Genomic DNA, 25,132 nt, shown 5'->3' on the forward strand with positions numbered 1-25,132 from the left:
CAAGGCAGTCTTGAATGCCTCTACATTATTTACAAGCATCCATACTAACACTGGCCTTCCTTCAAATGCTTGGAGACAATAATTATAATTTCACGGACAGTGTGTGTAAGGGACCAGGGCAAATGCTAGAGGCACACACAAATCCTCTGCAGTTCCAGGTATAAAAGTGTGTATGTTCACAGTAGAGACATGTAACGGGGCTAATAGATTTGGTCTGTAGGTTTACTTCTCCAAAATCAGCACATAAAACAGCTTTGGGACTGTCAATCCATGGAACTGTCCAATATATGTCCCTGGCTAGAGAAAAAGGTAAAAGCTGGCCGGGCGCGGTGGCTCAAGCCTGTAATCCCAGCACTTTGGGAGGCCGAGACGGGCGGATCACGAGGTCAGGAGATCGAGACCATCCTGGCTAACACAATGAAACCCCGTCTCTACTAAAAATACAAAAAAAAAAAAAAAAATTAGCCGGGCGAGGTGGCGGGCGCCTGTAGTCCCAGCTACTCGGGAGGCTGAGGCAGGAGAATGGCGTAAACCCGGGAGGCGGAGCTTGCAGTGAGCCGAGATAGCGCCACTGCACTCCAGCCTGGGCAACAGAGCGAGACTCCGTCTCAAAAAAAAAAAAAAGAAAAAAGAAAAAGGTAAAAGCTAACTGGAGAGCCACACTGGCCAAATAACATACTGCTAGTGCCATGGATTTAGGAAGTTAATAGATTGTTTTTGTTGTTATTAACCACAGGAAAAAAGGCTTAAATTACACATCAGTTAAAATGACAGTAACATTCTCCTCCACTTGTGCTCTAGAGTGAGGGGCAGATGAACGGCCTTTGGTGTTGCAGCAAAATAGAGGTAATCTGTATACAAACTACTACAATTTTAACATTCCATTCCCTATCTTGCTTGGTCACTCTAGTCACCTAATACTCTATGTCCTTGTCACAATACAGTACTCCAGGAAAACTGTGGCCAACATCTGGAAAAACGAACCATGAAATTCTCAAACTCCAACTGTTAACATCTACTCCAGGCTAATGATGACAGAGAAAAACATAGGCAAACTGCAGGCCAACCTTGGGGAGATAGTTTCTTCAGAGATGCTCTCTACTGAGCATCCCTGATATCCAGGGAACATGGAAGGTAAAGAGACAAAGGTGGAAGAGCTCCAGACACATCCTAGCAAACAATGCCTTAAATTTCCCAAACCATTTCTACCAAGTTAACACTGCAGCACGTTAACCTCATACAGATACTGCTAGAATGAAAATCTAAGACAAATACTCTGGTAGGAGAAAGATTAAACTCCAGAATTCTATCAATCAGCTGGTCTTACTTCTGTTTATTACCAGAAAAGAAAAATTTGTCTTAGTTCAGACTGCTAAAACAGAATACCATAGACTGGGAGATGAACTGACAATCATTTCTCTCTCACAGTTCTGGAGGCTGGAAGTCGGGGTGCCAGCATGGTCAGGTTCTTGGTGAAGGACTTCTTCCTGGTTTACATACAGCCATCCTCTCAGATTCTCACATGGTAGAGAGAAAGATCATTTCCTATGTCTACTTTATAAGGGCACTAATCCCATTCATGAGGGCTCCACTTTCACGACCTAATTACCCTCCAAAGATCCCACCTCCTAACACCCTCATGTTGTGGGTTAAGATTTCACCATATGAATCTGAGTGGGAGGACATAGTCAGCCCATAATAATGTTTTCAAGAAGGTACACAGAGTCCATGCACAGTGGCTCACACCTGTCATCCCAGCACTCTGGGAAGCTGAGATGGGCTGATTTCTTGAGCCCAGGAGTTCAAGACCAGCCTGGACAACATGGCCAAACTTTGTCTCCACCAAACAAATATAAAAATTAGCTGGCATGGTGGTGTGTGCCTGTAGTCCCAGCTACTTGTGAGGCTGAGGTGGGAGGATGGCTTGGGTACGGAAGGTGGAGGTTGCAATGAGCCAAAATTGCACCACTGCACTCCAGCCTGGGTGACAGAGCAAGACCTTGTCTCAAAAAAAAAAAAAAAAAAAAAAAAAAAAAAAAAAAAAAAAAAAAGCACATAGAAAATATCTCAAAAGATACACATCAAACTTTTAAGAGGAATTATCTTTAGGGAGAAAGATGGGAAAGGGTTTGGGGAAGGAGAAACATTTATTGTCCACTTCTGTAGTGTTTGAACTTTTTGCAATGCATGCATTGTAATGTACAAAGTAATACATTATTTTATAATGCATTTTAATGTAAAATTATTAAATACAAAGAACTCTTTAATAGGTATCACAAAAATTAGGCAGAAATTTTCCCCAGATGAAGTGATAATTAATAGCTCTGACCATGAATGAGTTCTTCAGTCTGACCAGCACTCAATAAAAAGCAGAGGTGCATTCAGACTTAGGTGAGGTGCTGTAGGGAATGTGGAAACAAATGTTACCATTGTCACTGTCTTCAAGGAATTTAGTCATCAGCTGGAGAGAGATTATGGATACACCCACTTGAGTACACACATGACTCTAATAAGACACAGAGAATACGGGGTACAGAATAGCAAGGGCCAAGGAAGTTTCTTGAAGAGGAAAGGTTGCTGTGAACCATACAGGCAAGAGGGCTCCCGGCCAGGGCTGGAGCTCAGAGTGGAGGCAGTGTGGACAGCTTGGGTTTCCTGCAAACTTAGAGTGAACCAATAGGTAAACATGCAACACAAGGAAGGGCTGAGACTCCACAAATGGCCCAGCATTTCTGACTTCAGTCCATCTGTTTCTTAGGATGCCTAAAGACACAATCTTGTGACTAATAAGGCAACTTCACATACATGGTCAAAAAGTCTAAGGCGTCTGCAGAAATTTAAACCTGAATGGCAAAATTCTTATCAGCCTCACCCAGTAACAGGTACCCATCACTGAATTATGTCATTATCTGAGACTTCTGAAAATTCAGAGGCTTGCAGCAAAGAAGTCAAAATTTAGAGCTCAGCAAATTCCCTTGAAGATTAACTAATAAAAATACAGAAGAAATAAGAATTGTAGGAAACAGATATATTTCTCAACCAGAGGATGAAAAGGCTAAGATTCAGGTTTTCGGGAAGTATCACATTTTTTACATAAATTCATTGCTTACTTTATACACATTGTCTGTTTCCCCAAAAGAGGTTACATGTGAGTAAGGAACGTGTATTAATAGAGTAATTATGTCGCTGTACGGCTAAAGAATCTAGAATGGCACTCTAGTACCAAGCACCTGTCATGCTTTCAGAGTAATGCTTGGTTCTCGAGAATCCAAAAAAGCAAGCTTGGGATAGACTGTTTCCAAGTTACAACATCAACCACACATATTCACAAGACAGTAACTTCAGTGCAAACGAAACATCATATTAAAGGCATATTCTAATGACTGAAATGCTAATGTTTCTGTTAATTTTGTTTATTCAAAAATGTCAAAAGAAACTGTCCATTATTGGACTCCCTTTTTTTTTTTTAAGTAAGCAACCAATGGTAAACATCACCTTGCATTTTATAAAATGTCTTTATCTCTGTCTATCTGAAAATGTGTTGTAAACATTCATTGTTACTTACCGTCATCTTCCCAGCATCCTTTCCCCTTTGGGGAAACAGCTCCATGTGGTTCCGGGGAGAGATGCCATGTTCTTATATCCCTCCACACTCCACACTCCAGTTCACTGCTCTAGACATTTGAGTAAAGCCTGGTAAATCACAGCCTTTCTCCCAAACACCCCTAATATTTCCAACTGGAACCAGAAAAAATGGAAGGTGGTGGAGAGTGAAGCCCAGGAGCAGAGGGCAGCCATGTTTCCTGTCATCTAGAAGACTACCTACAAGGGGCAGAGACAGAAGCCCACTTACACAAGGTCGCTAACAACAAGAGACAGAGAGATGAAAAGCCTTAATTTCTGCTGTCCCAGGGGCCCTTCACTCTTTCTTCAGATTGGCTATTTAGCCCTTCCCTTGATCATCCAAGATACTCCATTCTCTTTCTCCCAAAGTCCTAACATAAAATGCCTTCCTCCACCCCACCACAATTCTTCTGCATTAGGCATGCCAATGATATCCTCCAACTGCCAGTCAGAGGCCCTCTGAGCTGTGGATGGATGGAGCTGATGTGTTCTGTACATATGGCTTCCAGCTCCTCACCAATGTTTGGGGACACCTCTTCTGAAGGCAGCCATTCTAAGAATCCAGTTGGCCATGACCTGGTATAAAAGGATCTTCCAGGTCAATCAGAACCCCATCTCCATACCCAGCCTTACAGACATCTGAAATAGAGGAAACAAGGATATTTGGTCATTTAGCAATGAGGACAAAAGACAAAGGATAGGCAAGAGCTGGGGTTGGAACGACAGTATGCCAAAGCCACATGTGAGCTGAGTCAAGGAGGACCAGATACTAAGTAGAGGGTTCCAATGAATGAGGCACATGGCCCATTAGAAATATAAGTAACGCCTCCAGCCCCACAGCAGCCACTGTCACATAGATTTTTCAGGGCTCATTTGCCTGAAACTTTGTAATAACTCTCTTGTATGTATGGATTTATTTTTTAAAGACAGGGTCTTGTTCTGTCGCCTAGTCTGAAGTGCAGTGGCACAATCATGGCTCACTGTAGCCTCAGCCTCCTGGGCTGAAGCAATCCTCCCACCTCAGCCTCACAAGTAGCTGGGACTATAGGTGTGCACCACTGTGTCCAGCTAATTTTTTTTTACTTTTCGGAGACACAAGGTCTCACTATGTTGGCCAGGCTGGTCTTGAACTCCTGGACTCAAACAATCCTCCCACCTCAGCCTCCCAAAGTGCTGGGATAATAGGTATGAACCACAGCTCCCGGCCTCTCCTTCTTTTACCCTCATCTCCACCACACACCTCTTTGTTGTTCAGAGAACTCAAGTGAATCTGTATTCCTTACAACGAGAAGGACCTAACCAAAAATAATTTTCTATGAATGATTTTTTTCACAGAAGTCAATCATTAGACATATACCAAATATTTAGCTCTGCTGTTACCTGGACCCCTGTCCACTGGATTACTATTGAATATGATCATGTCAAAAGTACTGGTGAATTTGCAGCTTAATAATCAAAACTATCTTCTTTAATTGACTTGGTATCAAAAATCAAATGCAACTTAAGAAACTATTTAACATCTACCTAGCATCAATTTTCTCTCCTAATTAGAAAATTAAATTGAATGGTATCACTGAAGATGGAGGTTAAATAAAATTCTAGATAGCTGCGTTGCATTGTTAAATTTAAAAATATACTTTGCATCATTTTCGTTTGCTTTTATCATGGGGCATGTTTTATTTTTAAAGTATACAGAACTTTACAAATGCATTATATATAAATTAAATTTCTACCTTTTATCATCCTATAATAGAACTTTCTCATAGGTCCACTTTGGTAGAAAACTGCCAAAGGGGTTAACTGTGGAAGTGAATTTAACAACGGCAACAAATAGAACCATCTGAGACACCAAACACCCATCAATAGGCCCTTATGATGACAACATTTGGGGAAATGAAAAACTTCCTAAGTCTACAGTACTTTTTTTTTTTCTGTGACAGAGTCTTGCTCTTGTCACCCAGCCAGGCTGGAGTGCAATGGTTTGATCTCGGCTCACTGCAACCTCCGCCTCCTGGGTTCAAGTGATTCTCCTGTCTCAGGCTCCGGAGTAGCTGGGATTACAGGTGTGTAGCACCACATCTGGCTAATTTTGTATTTTTAGTAGAGATGGGTTTTCACCATGTTGGCCAGGCTATTCTTGAACTCCTGACCTCAGGTGATCCACTTGCCTCGGCCTCCCAAAGTGCTGGGATTACAGGTGTGAGCCACTGCGCCCGGCCTACAGTAGTTTCTGATGCCTACAACAGATCTGCCATCTGTTTCCAGACAACTACCAAATAAAAATCACAGCACTATGGTGTTGGTAGCTTTTACAGAGTATTTTCTGCTCTTTCTCTCTAATCTACCACTATTACTTATCTAAGAGAGCAGACAGAAATAAGGTACTGATACGTGCTACAGCACAGATGAAACTTGAAAACGTTTTGTTAAGTGAAAGAAGTTAGACACAAAAAGGCCACAGATTACATGATTTAATTTTTAGGAAATGTTCAGAAAAGGCAAATCCATAGGGTCTGAATGTAGACTAATAGTTGCCTGGGGCTGGGGGAAAGGAAAATGGGAAGTAACTGCTAATGTACCTGGGATTTCTTTGGGGAGTAATAAAAATGCTCTGGAATTAGACAGTGCTAATTATCACATAACTCTGAGTATATTTTAAAAACTGCTGAATGGTATACTTCAAATGGGGTATATTTTACAGTATGTAAATTGTTCTTCAATAAAGCTGATATGTGTGTGAGAGAGAGAGAACACACATGCAGACAGAGTCAGGAAAAGGATAAGAAGGCAGAAAGGTCACATACATTTTTCCTCTTTTGCTTACACAGGCAGTCCCCAAATAAAGAGTAATTGTATTCCTTAAATTCAGTCATAAATCAACTCTCAATTCTATGAGATTTTCTCACAGAAGAATGGAGTGCCTCAAAAGTAAGTGACTGACTTAGGGAAAGAATTCTGGTGGGGTGGAGAGAATGAGGAGTGTAGACAAAGGCTAGGGGTGGAACAGGAGACAAAAAGGGGAATGGGGATCAAGAGAGGTTCGTTCTCTGAAGTGACTGAGGAAGCAGAACCTGGGGTCCCAAAGAGCGAGGGGCAGGAATGGGGGCTGGGCCAGGAAGGGGGATGACTGCATGGTGAATAGTCAGAAACTCTGGGAGCATGAGGCTTCCATCTGCGTGTTCTCCCATGCCTGCATCACTCACCTCAGCGACTGTGAGATTTCAGCCATTGCTGAGGTGAGAAGAATCTGAGGTAGAACAGGAGCAGGAATCCAAGCTGACTTCGGAAGCAGGGGAGAAACTGGGTCTATAGTGGTGAAGAGACAGAGGAGGGAGGGGAAGGAACCAGAGGAAAACTACACCTAAAAAAGTAAAGCAAGGCCGGGCGCGGTGGCTCAAGCCTGTAATCCCAGCACTTTGGCAGGCCAAGACGGGCGGATCACGAGGTCAGGAGATCGAGACCATCCTGGCTAACACGGTGAAACCCCGTCTCTACTAAAAAAATACAAAAAATTAGCCGGGCGTGGCGGCAGGCGCCTGTAGTCCCAGTTACTCGGGAGGCTGAGGCAGGAGAATGGTGTAAACCCGGGAGGCGGAGTTTGCAGTGAGCTGAGAGCCGGCCACTGCACTCCAGCCTGGGCGACAGAGCGAGACTCCGTCTCAAAAAAAAAAAAAAAAAGTAAAGCAAAGATTCTTCCACCCCTATGGTGAGAAAACTATGGAAGCCATTTATATGCGAAAAGTAAATTGAGGGTATAATCTAGGACTATGTGTAAAGACCCCAACAGACTTTCTCTCAATAGCTTTCATGAATGACTTGGATATAAAATGCTCTTTCAGATTCAGATTTCACAAACAATGGTAGCATAGTTACTGTGTGCTAGGGACCACACCTCTTTCACAAAGAGTCCCAAATTATGCATAATTTAGGGATACAGCCTGAAGAGTAGATGAGGAAAATAATGGGTAGCTATTAAATCCCTGTTAATCCTCTCTGTAAAAACTCATTCCACCATGCAAGAAGCTGTTCTCTTTCCCTCGGGGCAGGAAAGTGTCACCTCTGAACAGAATGTTAGATGTGTGAAGAAGAGCCCTAACATGATTTAGACGGTGAGTCCAGGTGTGAGATGGCATATACTATATCTTGAGCAGCCCAAAGCAGACTTTCTGTTTTAAGGAGAGGTGTCCTCAGAGACCTGCAGCCTAGCCTCTTCAGTTTTGCTGCAGTGGAAAACGCAGCAGCCACGACGAGGCTCAGGTCCCAGCCTCCTCTCTCCAAGTTCCAGGTCTTTAGGTTACCTACCCCTTAAAATGACAGGGGTGTGTGTGTGTGTGTATGTGTGTGTGTGTGTGTATCAATCTTTCCCTCTAAATTACTACAGCAGGCCAGGCGCAGAGGCTCACACCTGTAATTCCAGCACTTTGGGAGGTCAAGGTGAGTGGATCACCTGGGGTCAGGAGTTCGAGACCAGCCTGGCCAACATGGTGAAACCCTGTCTCTACTAAAAATATAAAAATTAGCCAGGTATGGTGGTGGGCACCTGTAGTCTCAGCTACTCAGGAGGCTGAGGCAGGAGAACCACTTGGACCCAGCAGGTGGAGGTTGCAGTGAGTCGAGATCGTACCATTGCACTACAGCCTGGGCGACAAGAGCAAACCTCCACTTTACTACAGCAATAATTGCCTGTACTAACTTCCTGGCAGTTGTATACATATATAGTCTCATGTAAATAGGTTTCCTCTTCCTAATTAGATCATTCTAGGCCATGTTTTATAGATTTCTTTACACATTCAATAAGAGGTTAGCTCTGTTCGTTCACTAAAAGTCAAATGTTTTACACACACACACACACACACACACACACACACACACACTAGTCCCCTTTACCCTGGGTTTCACTTTCCATGGTTCAGTTACCTTCAGTCAACCATGGTCTGGAAATATGAAATGAAAAACTGCAGAAATAGGCAATTCATACATTTTAAATTGCATGCCATTCTGAGCACTGTGATGAAATCTTGTGCCATCTCGCCCCATCCCGCCTGGGACGTGAATCATCCCTTTGTCCAGCAGACACACACTGTAGACGCTCCTCCCTGTTAGTCACTTAGCAGCCGTCTTGGTTTTCAGATTGACTGTCGGGTAACCCTTATTTGACTTAATAATGGCTCTGGGCTGGCAATTCAGATATGCTAAAAAGAAGCCACTGTCAAGTGCCTCCTTTAAGTGAAAAAGTAAAAGTTCTAAGAAAATTAAAAAAAAAAAATCCTATAATGATAAGGTCTATGCTAAGAATGAATCTTCTATCCGAGACATAGTTAAGAAGGAAAGAAATTCGTGTTAGTTTTGTTACTGCACCTCAAGCAGAAATGCACTTTTCTTGTCTCGTAGTAGAATCAACATGAAATAGGGGAAGATGTAGTCTTTAAAAAAATTTGTAACTGTTTTCTTTTTACTTCAAATAAAAAGCTGGTTTCCAAAAAGTCCAGCTTAGTTTGAATCACCACATGTTCCATGATACGAAGGCAACTGGTCAGAGGTCAGGAAAGCGGGCCTGCCATCACGGGATGCAGGCAATCATTTACAGAAAACATAAAAACTACTTCACAGCGCTAGTTAACAGGATTGACCAATGCTCTCTTCAGCTTCCTTCCAAACTGTAAACAGTAACACCTCAGAAGTGGGGACGTACCATCTATCATGTTTTCACTGCACATTCCACTTTAGGAATAAGTATATATCTTGCCAGTCTGTCACATATACAAAAGATATATATTTCAAAGACGTAGTATAAAAAATGTAAAGCATCTTATTAATAACTTTTAATGAGGATTGCATAGTAATATATTTTGGATAGCTATAAATATTTTTGGATATAAACATAAAATTTTGGAGTATACGACAATAGTCAATGTTAATTCTAATTATTATTTTTTTTGAGATGGAGTCTGGTACTGTTGCCTGGGCTGGAGTGCAGTGTTGCAATCTCGGCTAACTGCAACCTCCACCTCCCAGGTTCAACGGATTCTCAGCCTCCCAAGTAGCTGGGATTATAGGCGCCCGCCACCATGCCCGGCTAATTTTTTGTATTTTTAGCAGAGATTGGGTTTCACTAGGTTGGCCAGGCTGGTGTTGAACACCTGACCTCATGATCCACCTGCCTCGGCCTCCCAAAGTGCTGAGATTACAAGCGTGAGCCACCGTGCCCGGCAATTCTAATTATTTTCTTTTTTTTTTTTTTTTTTTTTTTTTGAGACGGAGTCTCGCTCTGTCACCCGGGCTGGAGTGCAGTGGCCGGATCTCAGCTCACTGCAAGCTCCGCCTCCCGGGTTCACGCCATTCTCCTGCCTCAGCCTCCCGAGTAGCTGGGACTACAGGCGCCCGCCAACTCACCCGGCTAGTTTTTTTGTATTTTTTAGTAGAGACGGGGTTTCACTGTGTTACCAGGATGGTCTCGATCTCCTGACCTCATGATCCACCCGTCTCGGCCTCCCAAAGTGCTGGGATTACAGGCTTGAGCCACCGCGCCCGGCTGATTATTTTCTTAAAACATATCTAAGTCTTAAACTTTTACAAGCTGAAGAGTTGTTTCTTATCACTCAGCTTGCCTAAGGGGGAAGCTTTCAGATGAAGCTTTTCTCTACTTGGAGAAAAAGCTGCTGCTTTCAATCCTGCCAGGTGCTCCAGGTCAAGTTCTCTGTACTTCCTCCTGATCATCAAGCTGATGTTTCTGGCTACTAAGGAGCTGGAGGTGGTGATGAGTGACTCACACATGAATCAGACTGATTTTCAAGCAGCAGAGTTTAAGGAAAATGGAAGAACTAGGCAGTGGAAGTGACCAATTCCAGGACAATTCATTTTTGTAATGATAAGCTGGTACTTGACAAGTGATCACAGGCCTGATTTCTACATTAAAAAAAAAAAAAAAAAAAAAAAAAAAAAAAAAAAACTGGTATAGCCAGGCTTTGTGGCACACACTTACAGTCCCAGCTACTCAAGAGGCTGAGGCAGGAGGATCACTGGAGATCAGGAATTCAAGGCTGTAGTGAGCTATGATTCCACCACTGTACTCCAGCCTGGGCAACACAGAAAGACCCCATCTCTAAACAAACAAGAAAACCAGTCGACATGGTGCATACTATACAGAGATGCTATCGCCCCTGTGAAATATCTTAGTCTGATTCCCTAATACCAACTGGGTATGCTACAATTCAATTCAATTCTGACACCATCTACCTACCATTATTGTTAAATCCCACAGGATAAAGGGCTTGGTCCCACAAGACTGCCCCCACATCAGATGCCAGTTCCAAGTCTCAGGCCACAGGCTATAAATTCAGGGGTTCCCAAGAACCCTCTCAGGTTCAATAATATGCTAGAACAACTCACAGAACTTAGGAAAACACTTTCCCCTTTATGTTTACCAATTTATTATAAAGGTTACAACTCAGAAATGGCCAAATGGAAAAGTACACGGGGCAGGTACTGGGGTGGGGTGGGGCTTCCATGTCCTCTCAGGGCACCCCACCCTCCCTGCACCACCTCCCCACAGATGAGTGGATGGTGCTGAAAGTTCCAATTCTCTAATCGCTCAGTCTTGGGTGCACAGCATCATCCTGAGGCTAGCTAGGGATGGGAGACTATCCCTATCCAAAGTCATGGAATTAGCACAAACTCAGGTGCGAGAAAAAGGGCACCTTATGGATAACAACAGACACTCCCATCACTCAGGAGACTCCATGGGTTTTAGGAGCTCTATGCCAGGAACCCAGAACCAAGACCAAATATATTTCTTACTACACTGCATTGAATTAAAAGCAATTCCAGAGGGTGAATAAGACGAAGACGAGTAAAGTAAAAGTTATAAAAATGTTTTTTGGCCGGGCGCGGTGGCTCAAGCCTGTAATCCCAGCACTTTGGGAGGTAGAGACCGGCGGATCACGAGGTCAGGAGATCGAGACCATCCTGGCTAACACGGTGAAACCCCGTCTCTACTAAAAAATACAAAAACTAGCCGGGCGAGGTGGCGGGCGCCTGTAGTCCCAGCTACTCGGGAGGCTGAGGCAGGAGAATGGCGTAAACCCGGGAGGCGGAGCTTGCAGTGAGCCGAGATAGGGCCACTGCACTCCAGCCTGGGCAACAGAGCGAGACTCCGTCTCCAAAAAAAAAATAAAAAATAAAAAAAACAAAAATAAAAAATAATTTTAAAAAAAAATGTTTTTTAGGCCAGGCGCAGTGGCTCACGCCTGTAATCCCAACACTTTGGGAGGCCGAGGTAGGCGGATCATGAGGTCAGGAGATTGAGACCATCCTGGCTAACACGGCGAAACTCTGTCTCTACTAAAAATACAAAAAATTAGCTGGGCTTGGGGGCGGGCACCTGTAGTACCATCTACTAGGGAGGCTGAGGCAGGAGAATGATGTGAACCTGGGAGACGGAGCTTGCACTCAGCTGAGATCCTGCCACCGCACTCCAGCCTGGGCGACAGAGCGAGACTCCATCTCAGAAAAAAAAAAAAAAAAAGTTTTTTACAATTCACAGATAACAACCTAATAATAGGAAGTATCTGTCAATTGGGTGAAAATTAGTAACGAGTAGTTTACCTCACCCTATTTCCTTAGATACATAAACCTTGAAAGCAGCTTAGTAAAGGGCACAGGTGGTGGTTCCACTATCAGTACAAGATGAACTGCACCATTAAAAGATGAATTCCTGCATCTTTTGTAAATCTGCCTCAGAATTCAGACTGAAGCCTAGATTAGATTGTATCTACCAAAAGCCCTAGAGGGACACAGGAAATGTGATATGTACATTTTTATGGCTCTAAGCAAAGCTTTAGAACATGCATGTTCAGTAGAAACCCCACAATAGCACTCAATCCTGTTGGGCCTATCACTGTATCACTGCCCTATAAGGGACAGGAAGATATCTCCCTTTTCTCAAAGTCAAGTGGTTAGCCTTTCCCAACACTCCCAAATGAAGTGGATTTTCTTTTTTTTTTTTTTTTTTTTTTTGGTGAAAAGAGATATGTATATTTACAATTAGCCAGTTGGACTCCGTTTAGATGATCCCAATTTTGTTGGCAACATCCAAAGCATCATAATCAGGAGCCAGTGGAACATATGCCTTCTTCTCTCCATCAGGCCGAATCAGGGTGTTGACCTGGATCACATCAATGTCTTAGAGCTTCTTCACAGCCTCTTTAATCTGGCGCTTGTTGGCTTTAACATCCACAGTGAACACAAGCGTGTTGTTGTCTTCCATCTTCTTCATGGCAGACTCAGTGGTCAGCGGAAACTCGATGATAGCATAGTGGTCAAGCTTGTTTCTCCTGGGGGTGCTCTTCTGAGGATATCTGGGCTGCCTCCAGAGTCGCAGTGTCTTGGGGCTACTGGAAGGTGGGTGACATGCAGATCTTCTTTTTTTTTGTGGCTGTGGACACTTTTCAACACTGCCTTCTTGGTCTTTAAAGCCTTCGCTTTGGCTTTGGCTTTAGGAGGGCCAGGAGCTTTCTTCTTTACTTTCAGTGCCATCTTCTGAAAAGGGTCCCAAGTGTATCTTTAAGGTAACTCTGTTGGGTTTGAAACTTTATTTCTTCCTAGACTTGAGCTTGGTTCAGATGAAGTGGTCTCAAACACCGAAGGAAGGGGACCGCATGACCATCAGTACTCTGTATCAGTCACAAAATGTGATCCCCAAGTCAGGGCATCACCTGGCCTGTTGGATATGTAAATTATCATCCCCACTCAAGGCCTACTGAATCAGAAACTTTGGGGGTGGGCCCAGCATCCCGTGCTTTAACAATCCCTCCACTTTTCGAACCACTGAACCACTATTCTATTCCAGACACTACTGGATTGTTCTGTAACTCCTGCTATCAGCATATAGTTTTTTAGAGGGCTCAGAGATTTTTCTGTCCCACAGAATAAGTAAAAGAATAAGTAGGATAAGATAATTTCCTTCATTACCTTCCTCCAACAGATGGTTTTCCTGGTATCTTGTAAATTCTTTTTTTTTTTTTTTTTTTTGAGGCGGAGTCTGGCACTCTTGCCCATACTGGAGTGCAGTGGCCCGATCTCGGCTCACTGCAAGCTCTGCCTCCTGGGTTCACGCCATTCTCCTGCCTCAGCCTCCCGAGTAGCTGGGACTACAGGCGCCCGCCACCTCGCCCGGCTAGTTTTTTTGTATTTTTTAGTAGAGACGGGGTTTCACCGTGTTAGCCAGGATGGTCTCGATCTCCTGACCTCGTGATCCGCCCGTCTCGGCCTCCCAAAGTGCTGGGATTACAGGCTTGAGCCACCGCGCCCGGCCATATCTTGTAAATTCAATGAATACAATTCCCACCCCCTCCACCCAATATCATTTAACCTGGAAGCAGCATCTTTCCTTTTCATTAACTTGCCATGGTTCCTCATGGTTTCTTCTAGACCACAGGATGCATTCCTGAGAATTCCAAAGATCTTTTTAACATGTTTGAATTACCTCACTAGCAATATTCTCTGCCAATGAGCTTTACATCTTTTTTTTTTTTTTTTTTTTTTTTACTTTACTGAATACTGAAAAAGAATATACACTGCAAAGTCAGTATGCCTTCAGCCACTTAGCAGCAGTATGCCCTTGGGCAAGTTATTTAATCTCTCTGGAACCTGTTTTGTCATTTATACAACGTAGATAGTAATAATCTCTCTCATATGATCGTTATGGGATTAACTGTTAATATATGCAAGTATTTCCCACAGTGCCTGGCACACAGTGTAAGTACCATATTGAGTATTTGCTATTATTATGACTACAGTTATTGAGGGACCTAGATAAACATCCTAGAAAGGTTAAGACAAATGATGGATAATAAGGACAGCTGCAGGCTCTCCTCTCAAACTGTAGGAAAAGACCACATGCAAAGAACAAGGAACTGTTCTAGTTTGCAAACAAAATGGTCCTTTAAAAAGGAGATAATACATAGCCTGGAATGAGAAAGTAAAAGACTCATGATCTAGAAATCGCTTTACTAGCACAAGCCAGGGTTATGATTTCCATAAAGTTCCATGTTAATGAATGGTAATGAAGCCCAAATTCTAGAGTGACTGATTAATCATTCATTCAGGCAAACTCAAGAAAGATCTTTAAATCAACATCACTCAAGAGACAAATTATCCTAAAGCAGTTAAATAGTTTTTCTGTAGCACATAGTTAGCTGTACCTCCAATGTCCATTCTCCTCTTCCTCTTTTCTGTTATATTCCAATTTTTCTAGCCAACTTGTTTGGTTGAGACTGACCAAACTTTCACTCTAAGGGTTGCATCCTGTTTAGAAGTTAACGGCACATGAGATTCTCCAACTCCAGTGGGAGACGCACATGACCCAAGTCATGATCAATCACGCCAGTGAGACTGATATATCTGGGCCATGAAAAGCAGAGAAGCAACCTCTTTTCTGCTGGATGTCCACAGTCCAAGGGGGCCTGGGACCTGGGGTAGCCATCTTGGGACTACGGGATGGAGCCTGCTTGTGAACAGAGCCTGCACTAGAAAATAAAGCCAGAGCAGAGAGAAAGAAACTAGATCCTGGTCACACCATTTAAGTCCAGGAGTAAGTCTTGTTTGAAGACTGAATTTGCCTACTGTGTGACCAATAAATCCTCTTTGTCACTTAAACCACTCTGGGTTAGGTTTCCTTTGTCCACAATAAAGACGACTCTAAATGATGCATGCTTCATAATCAGATTCCACTATAAAGGCAACAAAAATGTGAGTTATAGTTGGAATTAACAGTAAACTTAACTTCTCAAGTCGTAATTTTGATTTACTTATCAAAATTAAAGACATTAAGAAAAAAATTCATTTGGAATAAATTTCACTTGAAATTTCATTTGAAATCTCAAAGTACAGATGCAGGACCTTGAATAAACTCTGTTTTGATCCTTGGTTTACATATATTCAGTACAGCTGAGTTTTCAGACCCACAGAATGCTTTCCTGATTTTCAGGGCAACTTTTGGGTAAAACACTCCTCACCCCCACCAGGGCCATGGAGAAAGTGTGCTCTAGGTGTTCACCAGCAACAACGGAATGAGGAATCACAAAGTAAGGACATGTTCCACGAACTGATGAACCAATGGCAAACTTACCTGTTACTGTATTAAACGTGCCTTTACCAGATTAAGCTATTGCTTTTCAGATGTAAAATCCTTGCGTGTGATACTAACCCATCTTGGTACAGGTCAGGCCAGTTAATGTATCACAGGCACTAAGTACACAGGTAAATTTGTATATTTTTGAGTATAAGGAATAATATGCTTCGAGATTTTGATATGTAAGATTTGTCAAAAAATAAAAGAATTCTTACAAACTTAGGGCAGCTGTTATTGAATTGCTATAAATAACACTCTGTGCTCTGAATAATTTTGGCCATTAGAGTTGACAGCTCTCCAAATATGGAACTGACTACCTTACAAAATGGTCAGCTGGCTCTCGCAGGACACATTTAAATAGAGGTGAGACAATCTTCGAACAGGACAGTGTCATGGGAACAGGGTGGATGATTTTAAGGGGCATCCTGATCTTAGGCATCCTGGGCCTCTGACAGGCATGAAGGACTCACCTGCCAGAGCCTTGATGCGGGACCGCTCAAAGAGCCGTGCAGAGCTGTTTTCATTGTCCCAGTCATCAACATCCCAGCGGTTGTTGACATCACTGTACTGCTGCTGGATCTCAATGTTGTCATAGTCTGTGGCTACTGTGGTCGTCATCTTGAACTGTCTCAGCTGCTCCTCCACATCAGCTCCTTCTTAGAGTTCTATGAGAAAGAAGAGGAAAAACATTTAGACGTCTAAAGTACATACAGTCCCCACGGAACCTACTGGGATAAGACTGAGTAGAAAGTAAAAGAGTGCTTGCCAAGAATAGGTCTTCGGAGCAACGCTGGTTTCAGATTTTAGCACTGTCTCATAATAGGTGTGTGACCTTAGTCAAATTACTTAGTAGCTCTAAGCCTCAGTTTCCCCAACCATTAAAGAGGGAAGATACTTCAGAGGTTGTTGAGAGGATTGAATGACATGATGGATGCCCCCAAAATAGTGGGTTTATTCCTTTTTTCTAAAGTTTAAACTCTGCAATTTAAAAATGTTATTGGAGGGCCGGGTGCAGTGGCTCACGCCTGTAATTCCAGCACTTTGGGAGGCTGAGGTGGGCAGATCACCTGAAGTTGGGGGTTCAAGACCAGCCTGGCCAACATGGTGAAAACCCGTATCTACTAAAAATACAAAAATTAGCCGGGCATGGTGGCGCATGCCTGTAACCCCAGCTACTCGGGTGGCTGAGGCAGGAAGAATTGCTCGAATCTGGGAGGTGGAGCTTGCAGTGAGCTGAGATCACGCCACTGCACTCCAGCCTGGGCAACAGAGCGAGACTCCATCTCAAAAAGGAAAAAAAAAAAGAAATGTTATCGGAGGTAGATCAACACCTATGTGGGCTTCTGAATGAACTCATTTATTCCTATAGTGTATCACCATAAATTATAATCTTTAGGCCGGGCGCGGTGGCTCAAGCCTGTAATCCCAGCACTTTGGGAGGCCGAGGCGGGTGGATCACGAGGTCAGGAGATCGAGACTATCCTGGTTAACATGGTGAAACCCCGTCTCTACTAAAAATACAAAAAAAAACTAGCCGGGCGTGGTGGCGGGCGCCTGTAGTCTCAGCTACTTGGGAGGCTGAGGCGGGAGAATGGCGTGAACTCGGGAGGCGGAGCTTGCAGTGAGCTGAGATCATGCCACTGCACTCCAGCCTGGGAGACACAGCGAGACTCCGTCTCAAAAAAAAAAAAAAAAAAAATTATAATCTTTAAGCTTCTCCTGGAAATTCATAAAACGTTATACAAGAGAACTAGCAGATCATTTTATCTAAACATCTCACTTACATATTAGAAAACTGATGCTTAAGATTAAGATGTAAGGCCAGGCACAGTGGCTCACGCCTGTAATCCCAGCACTTTGGGAGGCTGAGGTGGGTGGATCACCTGAAGTCGGGAGTTCCAGACCAGCCTGACCAACATGGAGAATCCTCATCACTACTAAAAATAAAAAATCAGCTGGGCGTGGTGGCGCATGCCTATAATCCCAGCTACTCGGGAGGCCAAGGCAGGAGAATTGCTTGAACCCAGGAGCTGGAGGTTTTGGTGAGCCGACATCATGCCATTGCACTCCAACCTGGGCAGCAAGAGCAAAACTCCATCTCAAAAAAAAAAAAAAAAAAAAATTAAGATGTAAGTATATGGCAACCAAGGACAGTACCAGTGCACAGTAGATGCTCAATACACGATTGCTATTCTTTATTCTGAACTGATGAGCTTTAAACATAGCTTCTCCCTTCAGTATAGCATTATTCACTCATTGAGCCAAAATACAATGAAGACTTACTACGCACTTGTGCTGCACCAGATGCTAGGGATACAAACGAACACAATAAGGACCTGGCCCTAGGGAAACTTATATCCTAGTGGTAGGAGTTGGACAAAAACCACACAAGAAAAGGCAAGACAGTTCAAAGAAAAAAAATGACAGCAGAGTCATGTGATAGAGGGAGTGACTATTTTTAGATCTGGTGATCAGGGAAGGTCTCTCTGAGTGGGTCCTGAAACTGAGAACTCAATGTCAAGAGGAATGAATCACACACAGATCAAGAAGAACAGTGTTACAGGCAAAGGAAGCAGCATAGCATGCGGGAGGAACAGCAAGTTCATTGTGGCAGAGTCTAGTGGGCAGTGGGAGAGACTCGGAGACAAGGTTGGGAAGGGATGTGGGCGAGCCCAAGTGTGACGGGAAGCAACTGCAGGATTTTAAGCTAATAACCGACACCACCCTTGAGTGTGTTTGTAAAATATTCTTCCCAGGGCTGTGTGGAAAAACAGATTCTAGGCGGCAATAATGGAAGCAGGGGCCACTTGGAAGGTTACTCCAGAAATGATGGCGGTGCAGCTCTGGGTGGAGAAGTGGGGATGGTTAAGAGGTGGATGTGCTTAGAGGTGGACGTGCTTTGGAGGGAGAACTGACAGGACCTGGTAAAGAACTGACTAGAACTGCAGCATTGAGAAACTGAGCTAGTGCTATGCCTGAAGCCTGTGGGTGTGGTTAAATTCCTGCATATTTTAAATTTCACTGTGGGGAATCAGGCTCAGTCAGGCATATAAAGCTATCTAAGTAAGTTGTTAACCTGCAAACAAAGAAGAAAGGAAGAAAAAGACCACCTCCCTTTTAAAGTGGTATGAAGATATCCCAAGAAAAAAACATGTGTTATCAACATTTTTTTTTTTTTTGAGATGGAGTTTCGCTCTGTCACCCAGGCTGGAGTGCAGTGGTACCATCTTGGCTCACTGCAACCTCCGCCTTCTGGGTTCAAGCAATTCTTCTGCCTCAGCCTCCTGAGTAGCTGGGACTACAGGCGTGAGCCACCATGCCCAGCTAATTTTTGTATTTTTGGTAGAGACGGGGTATCACCATATTGACCAGCTGATCCCAAACTCCTAGACCTTGTGATCCACCCGCCCTGGCCTCCCAAAGTGCTGGGATTACAGGCGTGAGCAACTATGCCTGGCCGTTATCAACATCTTAAAACTCAAAAATTTATTGTCAGGTTTTTGTACCTGGATGCTTATTTAGTGAAAGCCTTATTCAGTGTGCACCAAGATGTGCACCTGGGCCAGAGTCAGCAGGCCTCCTCACGACAGCCTGCGTGCTAATCAAACCAGACACCACTCAGCAACACAGAAGGATCATCCAAGAGATGATTCTTCTCCCTCACATATGCCACCACACAAAAAATAAACAAACCTACATATGCAGAAAAGAAACATTTATCGTGCTTGAAATGCAGCTTTCTAAAAGTTACAGCACATAACCACACATGCCACATGCAACCGAGTTTCCATGGTAAATAAGCTGAAACAAATTAACTACACCTTAAATAAATAGTAGGTTCTTGGGTGGTACCAGCACACAACTGCCTGCTCTTTTGTCATAGCTGTTTTCTCACATGCTATCCAAGAGCATCGCTGACACATCCCACATGTTCCTGAGGAAGAAGCACCGAATCCACCTTACAACTGAGCCACAACATCTGTGACTCAAACTGTCACCCACCTCTGCTCTAACAGAAAAACCCTGAATGGGAGTAAAATCCTGGGTTCTCATCAGATAGACATACTCAATCCCAATTAAGTGCATTCATGGGTATATTAGTTTTCACACCTACATTAGCAATTTATTTATGGGATTTCATAAAAACACAAAAACTTCAGAAACCTAATCCAGTCAGTATATTCCACTGAATGATCTTACAGTGGCATTTAATATTCAAAGTCATAAACCCTTCTAAAAAATGAAAATTAATATTGTCATGCAATCATCTGACCTTGAATATAGTTAACTTTCATGACTATTATCAATATCAAAGACTTTAATAAAATTCAACCTTGGAGGATTCTATCTCTAGGGAGAAAATGTGAAAATGCTAACAGTCCCAAATTCTGAAAGTACTGAAAGTAAAATTTAATCCAATCCAACTCAAGGTGAAACCCAAGCAAGGCATGCCTCTCCCCAGATAAGTTTTAGCTATTTGGTGCCACCTGCTGACCAATGAGAAGAAACCTCCAGGGCAGCTATACCTGCGCTGCAACATCCACCGCACTTGACTCCTGCAGAAGCCCAGCCTGGCCCCCTGCCCTGCCCCGACCTGAGAATCTCTCTTTCTATCACTGAACCAACAACTGCTTTCCACAGATTTCCCTTTTTTTTTTTTTTTTTGAGACAGAGTCTCTCTCTGTTGCCCAGGCTGGAGCGCAGTGCCGTGATCTCAGCTCACTACAACCTCCCAGGTTCAAGCAATTCTCCTGCCTCACCCTCCTGAGTAGCTGGGATTACAGATGTGCACCATCACGCCCAGCTAATTTGTGTATTTTTAGTAGAGATAGGGTTTCACCATGTTGGCCAGGCTGGTCTCAAACTCTGACCTCAGGCAATCCGTGTGCCTTGGCCTCACAAAGTACTGGGATTACAGGTGTGAGCCACCTTGCCCAGCCCACAGATTACTTAATAAGTAAGTGATAATTCTTGTCTTAAGCTTAAAATAAGTCATTCAGAGAACTAAAGCACTTTTTTTCCCTAATGTTCTTTCTTAATGGTGTTCCTTAAAATCAGTTATTGTTCCTGAAAACGGAAAGGTTAGGCTGGGAGTGGTGGCTCACACCTGTAATCCCAGCACTTTAGGAGGCCAAGGCAGGCAGATCCCTTGAGCCCAGGAGTTCAAGCCTCGACAACACAGTGAGTCCCCCATCTCTACAAAAATGATAATAATAATAAATAGCCAAGTGGGGTGGCATGCGCCTGTGGTTCCAGCTATTTGGGAGGCTGAGGTAGGAGGATCACTCAAGCCAGGGAGGTGGAGGTTGCAGTGAAACATAATCATGCCACTGCACTCCACCCTGGATGACAGAGTCAGACTCTGTCTCAAAAGAAAAAGCAAACAAAAAAAAAACAGAAGTGGGAAGTGAAAGAATCCAAATTATCCACTAGTCTGTGTACAAAATAAATACATATATATATGCCAGTCACAGTGGCTCGCACCAGTGGCTCACACCTGTAATCTCAACAATTTGGGAGGCCACAGTGGCCAGATCACTTGAGCCCAGGAGTTTGAGACCAGCCTGGGCAAGATGGTGAGACGCCCTCCCCACTCCTCTTCACTGTCTCTACAAAAATTAGCTAGACATGGTGGCACGTGTTTGTAGTCCCAGCTACTTGGGAGGCTGAGGCGGGAGGATCACTTGAGCCCAAGAGGTCAAGGTCGCAGTGAGCCATGATTGCATCACTGCACTCCAGCCCAAGCAACAGATTAAGACTCGTCTCAAAAACAACAACAACAAAAAAAGCAATGCTCTGAGTTCTTTTTATTCAACTGTTTCACTCAAGTGTCCAGAAGTTGTTACTAGAGACAGACATCTTTTTTCTTCAATATTCTCCATCTGTCCAAAGACAATGTCCTTTGTCCAAAGACAAAACTGAGTATTTACAGTGATAGAACCCATTATTTTATTTTCAAAGCAATTTCAAGGCAAAATATCCCTCGCTCCCACCATAGCCATCGTGGAAAGGTCCCTTCTAGGCACTCAACAGCAGCAAGGGAGTGATGTGAGGGTGAAGAAGTCAGAGTCAGGACAAGAATATGGAAGAGTGTGCCCATGGCATGGAGACTCCAAACTCCAGGATGCTACAAACATCATCATCCTCTAAACCACTTCCACACGGGACTGGGCCAGCTGTGAGGACAGTTATATCACACATACAGGTGTCCCAGGAGGTTATCTAAAAAGGGCTGGGTTTTCTCCAGGTGCTATTGGCCATGCCTCCCGTGGGCTGTGAAGTCATCTGTACTTCTTAAATAGCTGTGGGAAGGTTAGGAAGAGAAGGGAGGAAGCCTTGGCCATCTTGGAACTCTGCCTGGTGGTTCCACCATTAGGAAACCGGGAAAGGACTATGTAAGGCTGACACAAGAAAAGGGAATCTCCCCTTGAAGAGAAAGGCCCTCGTGTCTCTACTAGCAGAGCGAGGGCCTGGATTCCACTGGACTTGATCACCACAGTAGGAGCTCATTAAATAACTTTTGAATGAATAAAAACAGTAATACCCTGCATGTGATATGGGTAATGCCCATGTTTTGTGACTAGGTTTCAAAAAGATACTTGAAAGTGTCTATCTACTTTCCCCGCTCTTCTCCATTGTGGGGTGGGGTGGGATGCAGTAGGGTGTGTGTGTGTGGGGTGTGTGTGTGTGTGTGTGTGTGTGTGTAAAAAGGAATATGTAGAAAAGCCAAGATCCTCCCCCTCAAATTACTCTTCTCTAATCCTACATCCTATGAACTGGAATTTTCCATAAGATGCACGTAAGATGAAATTCCAGATGCTTTATTCTTTTCTGCTTCAATAAGCAGACACTAAATTCATTTCTTCAAACAGGTGGACCAAGGCAGAAATGGATATGGAAATTATTATCCTGAATCTTTGAGGCAAAGAGGTTTCTACAGCTCTGGCATGAGCTACCACAGGTCATAACCATTAGGAAAGAAACTTTCCTAATGGAAAGTTTGGCTTTAGAAGTATTCTATTAGTTCTCCTCTATATTAATTAAAATTCGTAAAGGCAATACCTGGAACAGCCCAGAGGGAAAATACTTTACCTGTTCTCTTACTTCCCAAGATGCCACACTTAAATAAGTTGCACAGGTATAAGATAAACTTGCAGGTTTTTGTTCTATGAAGAAACAATAATCCCCAGGCTCCTTTCCAGCACCCTCTTCTGTTACTCTACAAAATCTGCCTTGGTGACATCACCCACTTGCCTGTCTTTGCTGGTTACCCGGTGCTGACAGCTGCTCCCTGGACAGCAAGGTGCAGGTGTCTCCTAACAATCACGAACTCCACCTGGCGAACACCGAACTCACAGCCCCCACCTCTAGGCCCCGCATCTCCTCCACCACTCCCTCGCTGAAGGGCATCCCCACTTCTCCCAGTTGCCCCAGCCAGAAACCTCGCAGTCACCTTTCATTTCTCCCTCTCCCTCCACAGGGTGGTCCTAAGGTAACTTGTACCTCCTGAAAATCTCATGAGTTAGTTCCAGCAGGAGTTTCTCATTCCAGCTCCTCATCTCTCATTGTAATCCCTAATCCATTCCCCTACAATGCTACCAGAAGGACCATGCTAAAATATAATCCCAGTCATTTTACCCCCTAAAAACTAAAATCTACCAGTTGGCTCCCGATGCCTTCAGAAGAATGCCGAGAAGCCTTAGGAGAGAAAATGAGATACTCCATGAGGACTCTGTCCATCTCTCTAGCCTGGTCCCACTCTCTGTGTCGTAAGCTCTTGCAACTCCTGAGAGAGAAGAATCATGTTCTTGTCTCAGTTCCAAACCTATCACCTGGAACAGCTCTTTACTCTTCCTGCAAATCCTAGCTCAGGTATCACTACACCCAGGAACCTCCTGGAATCACTCACCACCACCACCACCACCACCACCTGGTCTGAATTAGACAACCTTAGTGCCCACATGCACTCCCTCCGACACCTTATGCACCGCTGACCTGTCATTAAAAGACAGATTCATAATTACAAACCATCTATTTACTTACCATCAATAAGCCACAGCCTCTTGAGGTCACGATCCCATCATTCTGTCTTTATAACTCCTAGCAGAGTGCCTGGTAACATTAGGTGCTTGCTAATTCTGAATGGGCTGCCTGGGCGGGTGGTGGAGGGAGGATTGGGAGGTGAAAGCACAGGGGCAAAGTTAATTGGAGCTGCCACTCAGGTACTATCTCCATCAGTCACAACGCCTGAAACATATACTCTTCTGACTTACATAGATCTGCTAGACACTCTGCTTTCAAGGAAGTCACATTTTTAAAATGGGCTGCTAATGAATGACTGAATATTTAATAAGGTGCCTCTCCATACATACAATAAAATTTAGATTTCCCTTTTTAATTTAGTTTTTACCCTTGGAAAAAATGTTTTTATCTGAACTACTCAGATTTCAGAGAGTAAAGCAGCAAATAGAGAACACATGGAATTTTCATTAGCACTACACATATGCACACACACATATACACACACTTCCTTAATACCCAATCTTAAAGGCTCAAATTAAATAAAATGAAGAAAGACCAACGTTCGCCAATCCTTTTCGAGGAAGAAAACTATGTAACAATTACTTTGGCAGAATTCACAGATCCAAATGTTCTGCAAACACTTAAAACTCTCCCACTTTATTCGTAAAAGAATTGAAAAAGTGTACACCGGATGCTGGTATGCTATCTTTAAAAAGGCCTTCTAAGGACTCTGAAGGCACCAAACTGCAAACTGCATGTCTGAGAATTTTGCTTCAACTATCTCAACTGTTCAGTTGCCAACAAGGAGTATCTATAAGAAACAGTGGTTTCTTTTTTTAATTATATTTTAAGTTCTAGTGTACATGTGCACAATGTGCAGGTTTGTTACATATGTATACAGATGCCGTGTTGGTTTACTGCACCCATTACCTCACCATTTACATTAGGGCATTTCTCCTAATGTTATCCCTCCCCCATCCCCCCACCCCACCACAGGCCCCGGTGTGTGATGTTCCCTGCCCTGTGTCCAAGTTATTAAGAAACCATTGTTTCTTAATAACCTGCCTGACCTATAATTACTCAGGTACATGGGGCTAGTGCCAAAAAGGGACCGAGATTGCATCCCATTCAGAGTTCTCTACTCATAAATACAAAGACACACATGAAAAGTCACAGCATGATAATTAACAATACAAGAAAAGTCACAAGCATACAATGTCTGTTATTAAAGTAGCCTTCACTTTTAAAACAATCCAGTGCACTGTAGCTTTACAGGAACACATCCACTGTTTAAAAAAAAAAAACGGTGCCTCACATCTGTAATACCAGCACTTTGGGAGGCCGAGGAGGGCGGAT

The 25,132-nt window shown here is 43.5% G+C and overlaps 2 protein-coding genes across 10 annotated transcripts in view; one reads left to right on the plus strand and one right to left on the minus strand.

The window, feature by feature from the left end:
• The window catches only part of SPTBN1 (spectrin beta, non-erythrocytic 1), a 214,887-nt gene that overhangs the window by 129,130 nt on the left and 60,625 nt on the right, over positions 1-25,132 (minus strand). For all 9 annotated transcript variants that reach the window (XR_012422380.1, XM_065527088.1, XM_045369324.2 and 6 more), the window contains one exon: positions 16,225-16,419. Coding sequence is in view for 8 of the 9 variants with exons in the window: in XM_065527088.1 (XP_065383160.1) it covers positions 16,225-16,372 (148 nt within the window). In the remaining variant the exon portion in view is untranslated. The remainder of the gene's footprint in view (positions 1-16,224; positions 16,420-25,132) is intronic.
• The window catches only part of LOC135966731 (uncharacterized), a 68,259-nt gene continuing 61,671 nt past the window's right edge, over positions 18,545-25,132 (plus strand). Inside the window, exons 1-2 of the mRNA XM_065526553.1 lie at positions 18,545-18,609; positions 23,039-23,246. Of these exons, the coding sequence (XP_065382625.1) occupies positions 18,545-18,609; positions 23,039-23,246 (273 nt within the window). The remainder of the gene's footprint in view (positions 18,610-23,038; positions 23,247-25,132) is intronic.

The sequence above is a fragment of the Macaca fascicularis genome, chromosome 13, assembly GCF_037993035.2.
Source record: "Macaca fascicularis isolate 582-1 chromosome 13, T2T-MFA8v1.1".
Taxonomy (NCBI): Eukaryota; Metazoa; Chordata; class Mammalia; order Primates; family Cercopithecidae; genus Macaca; species Macaca fascicularis.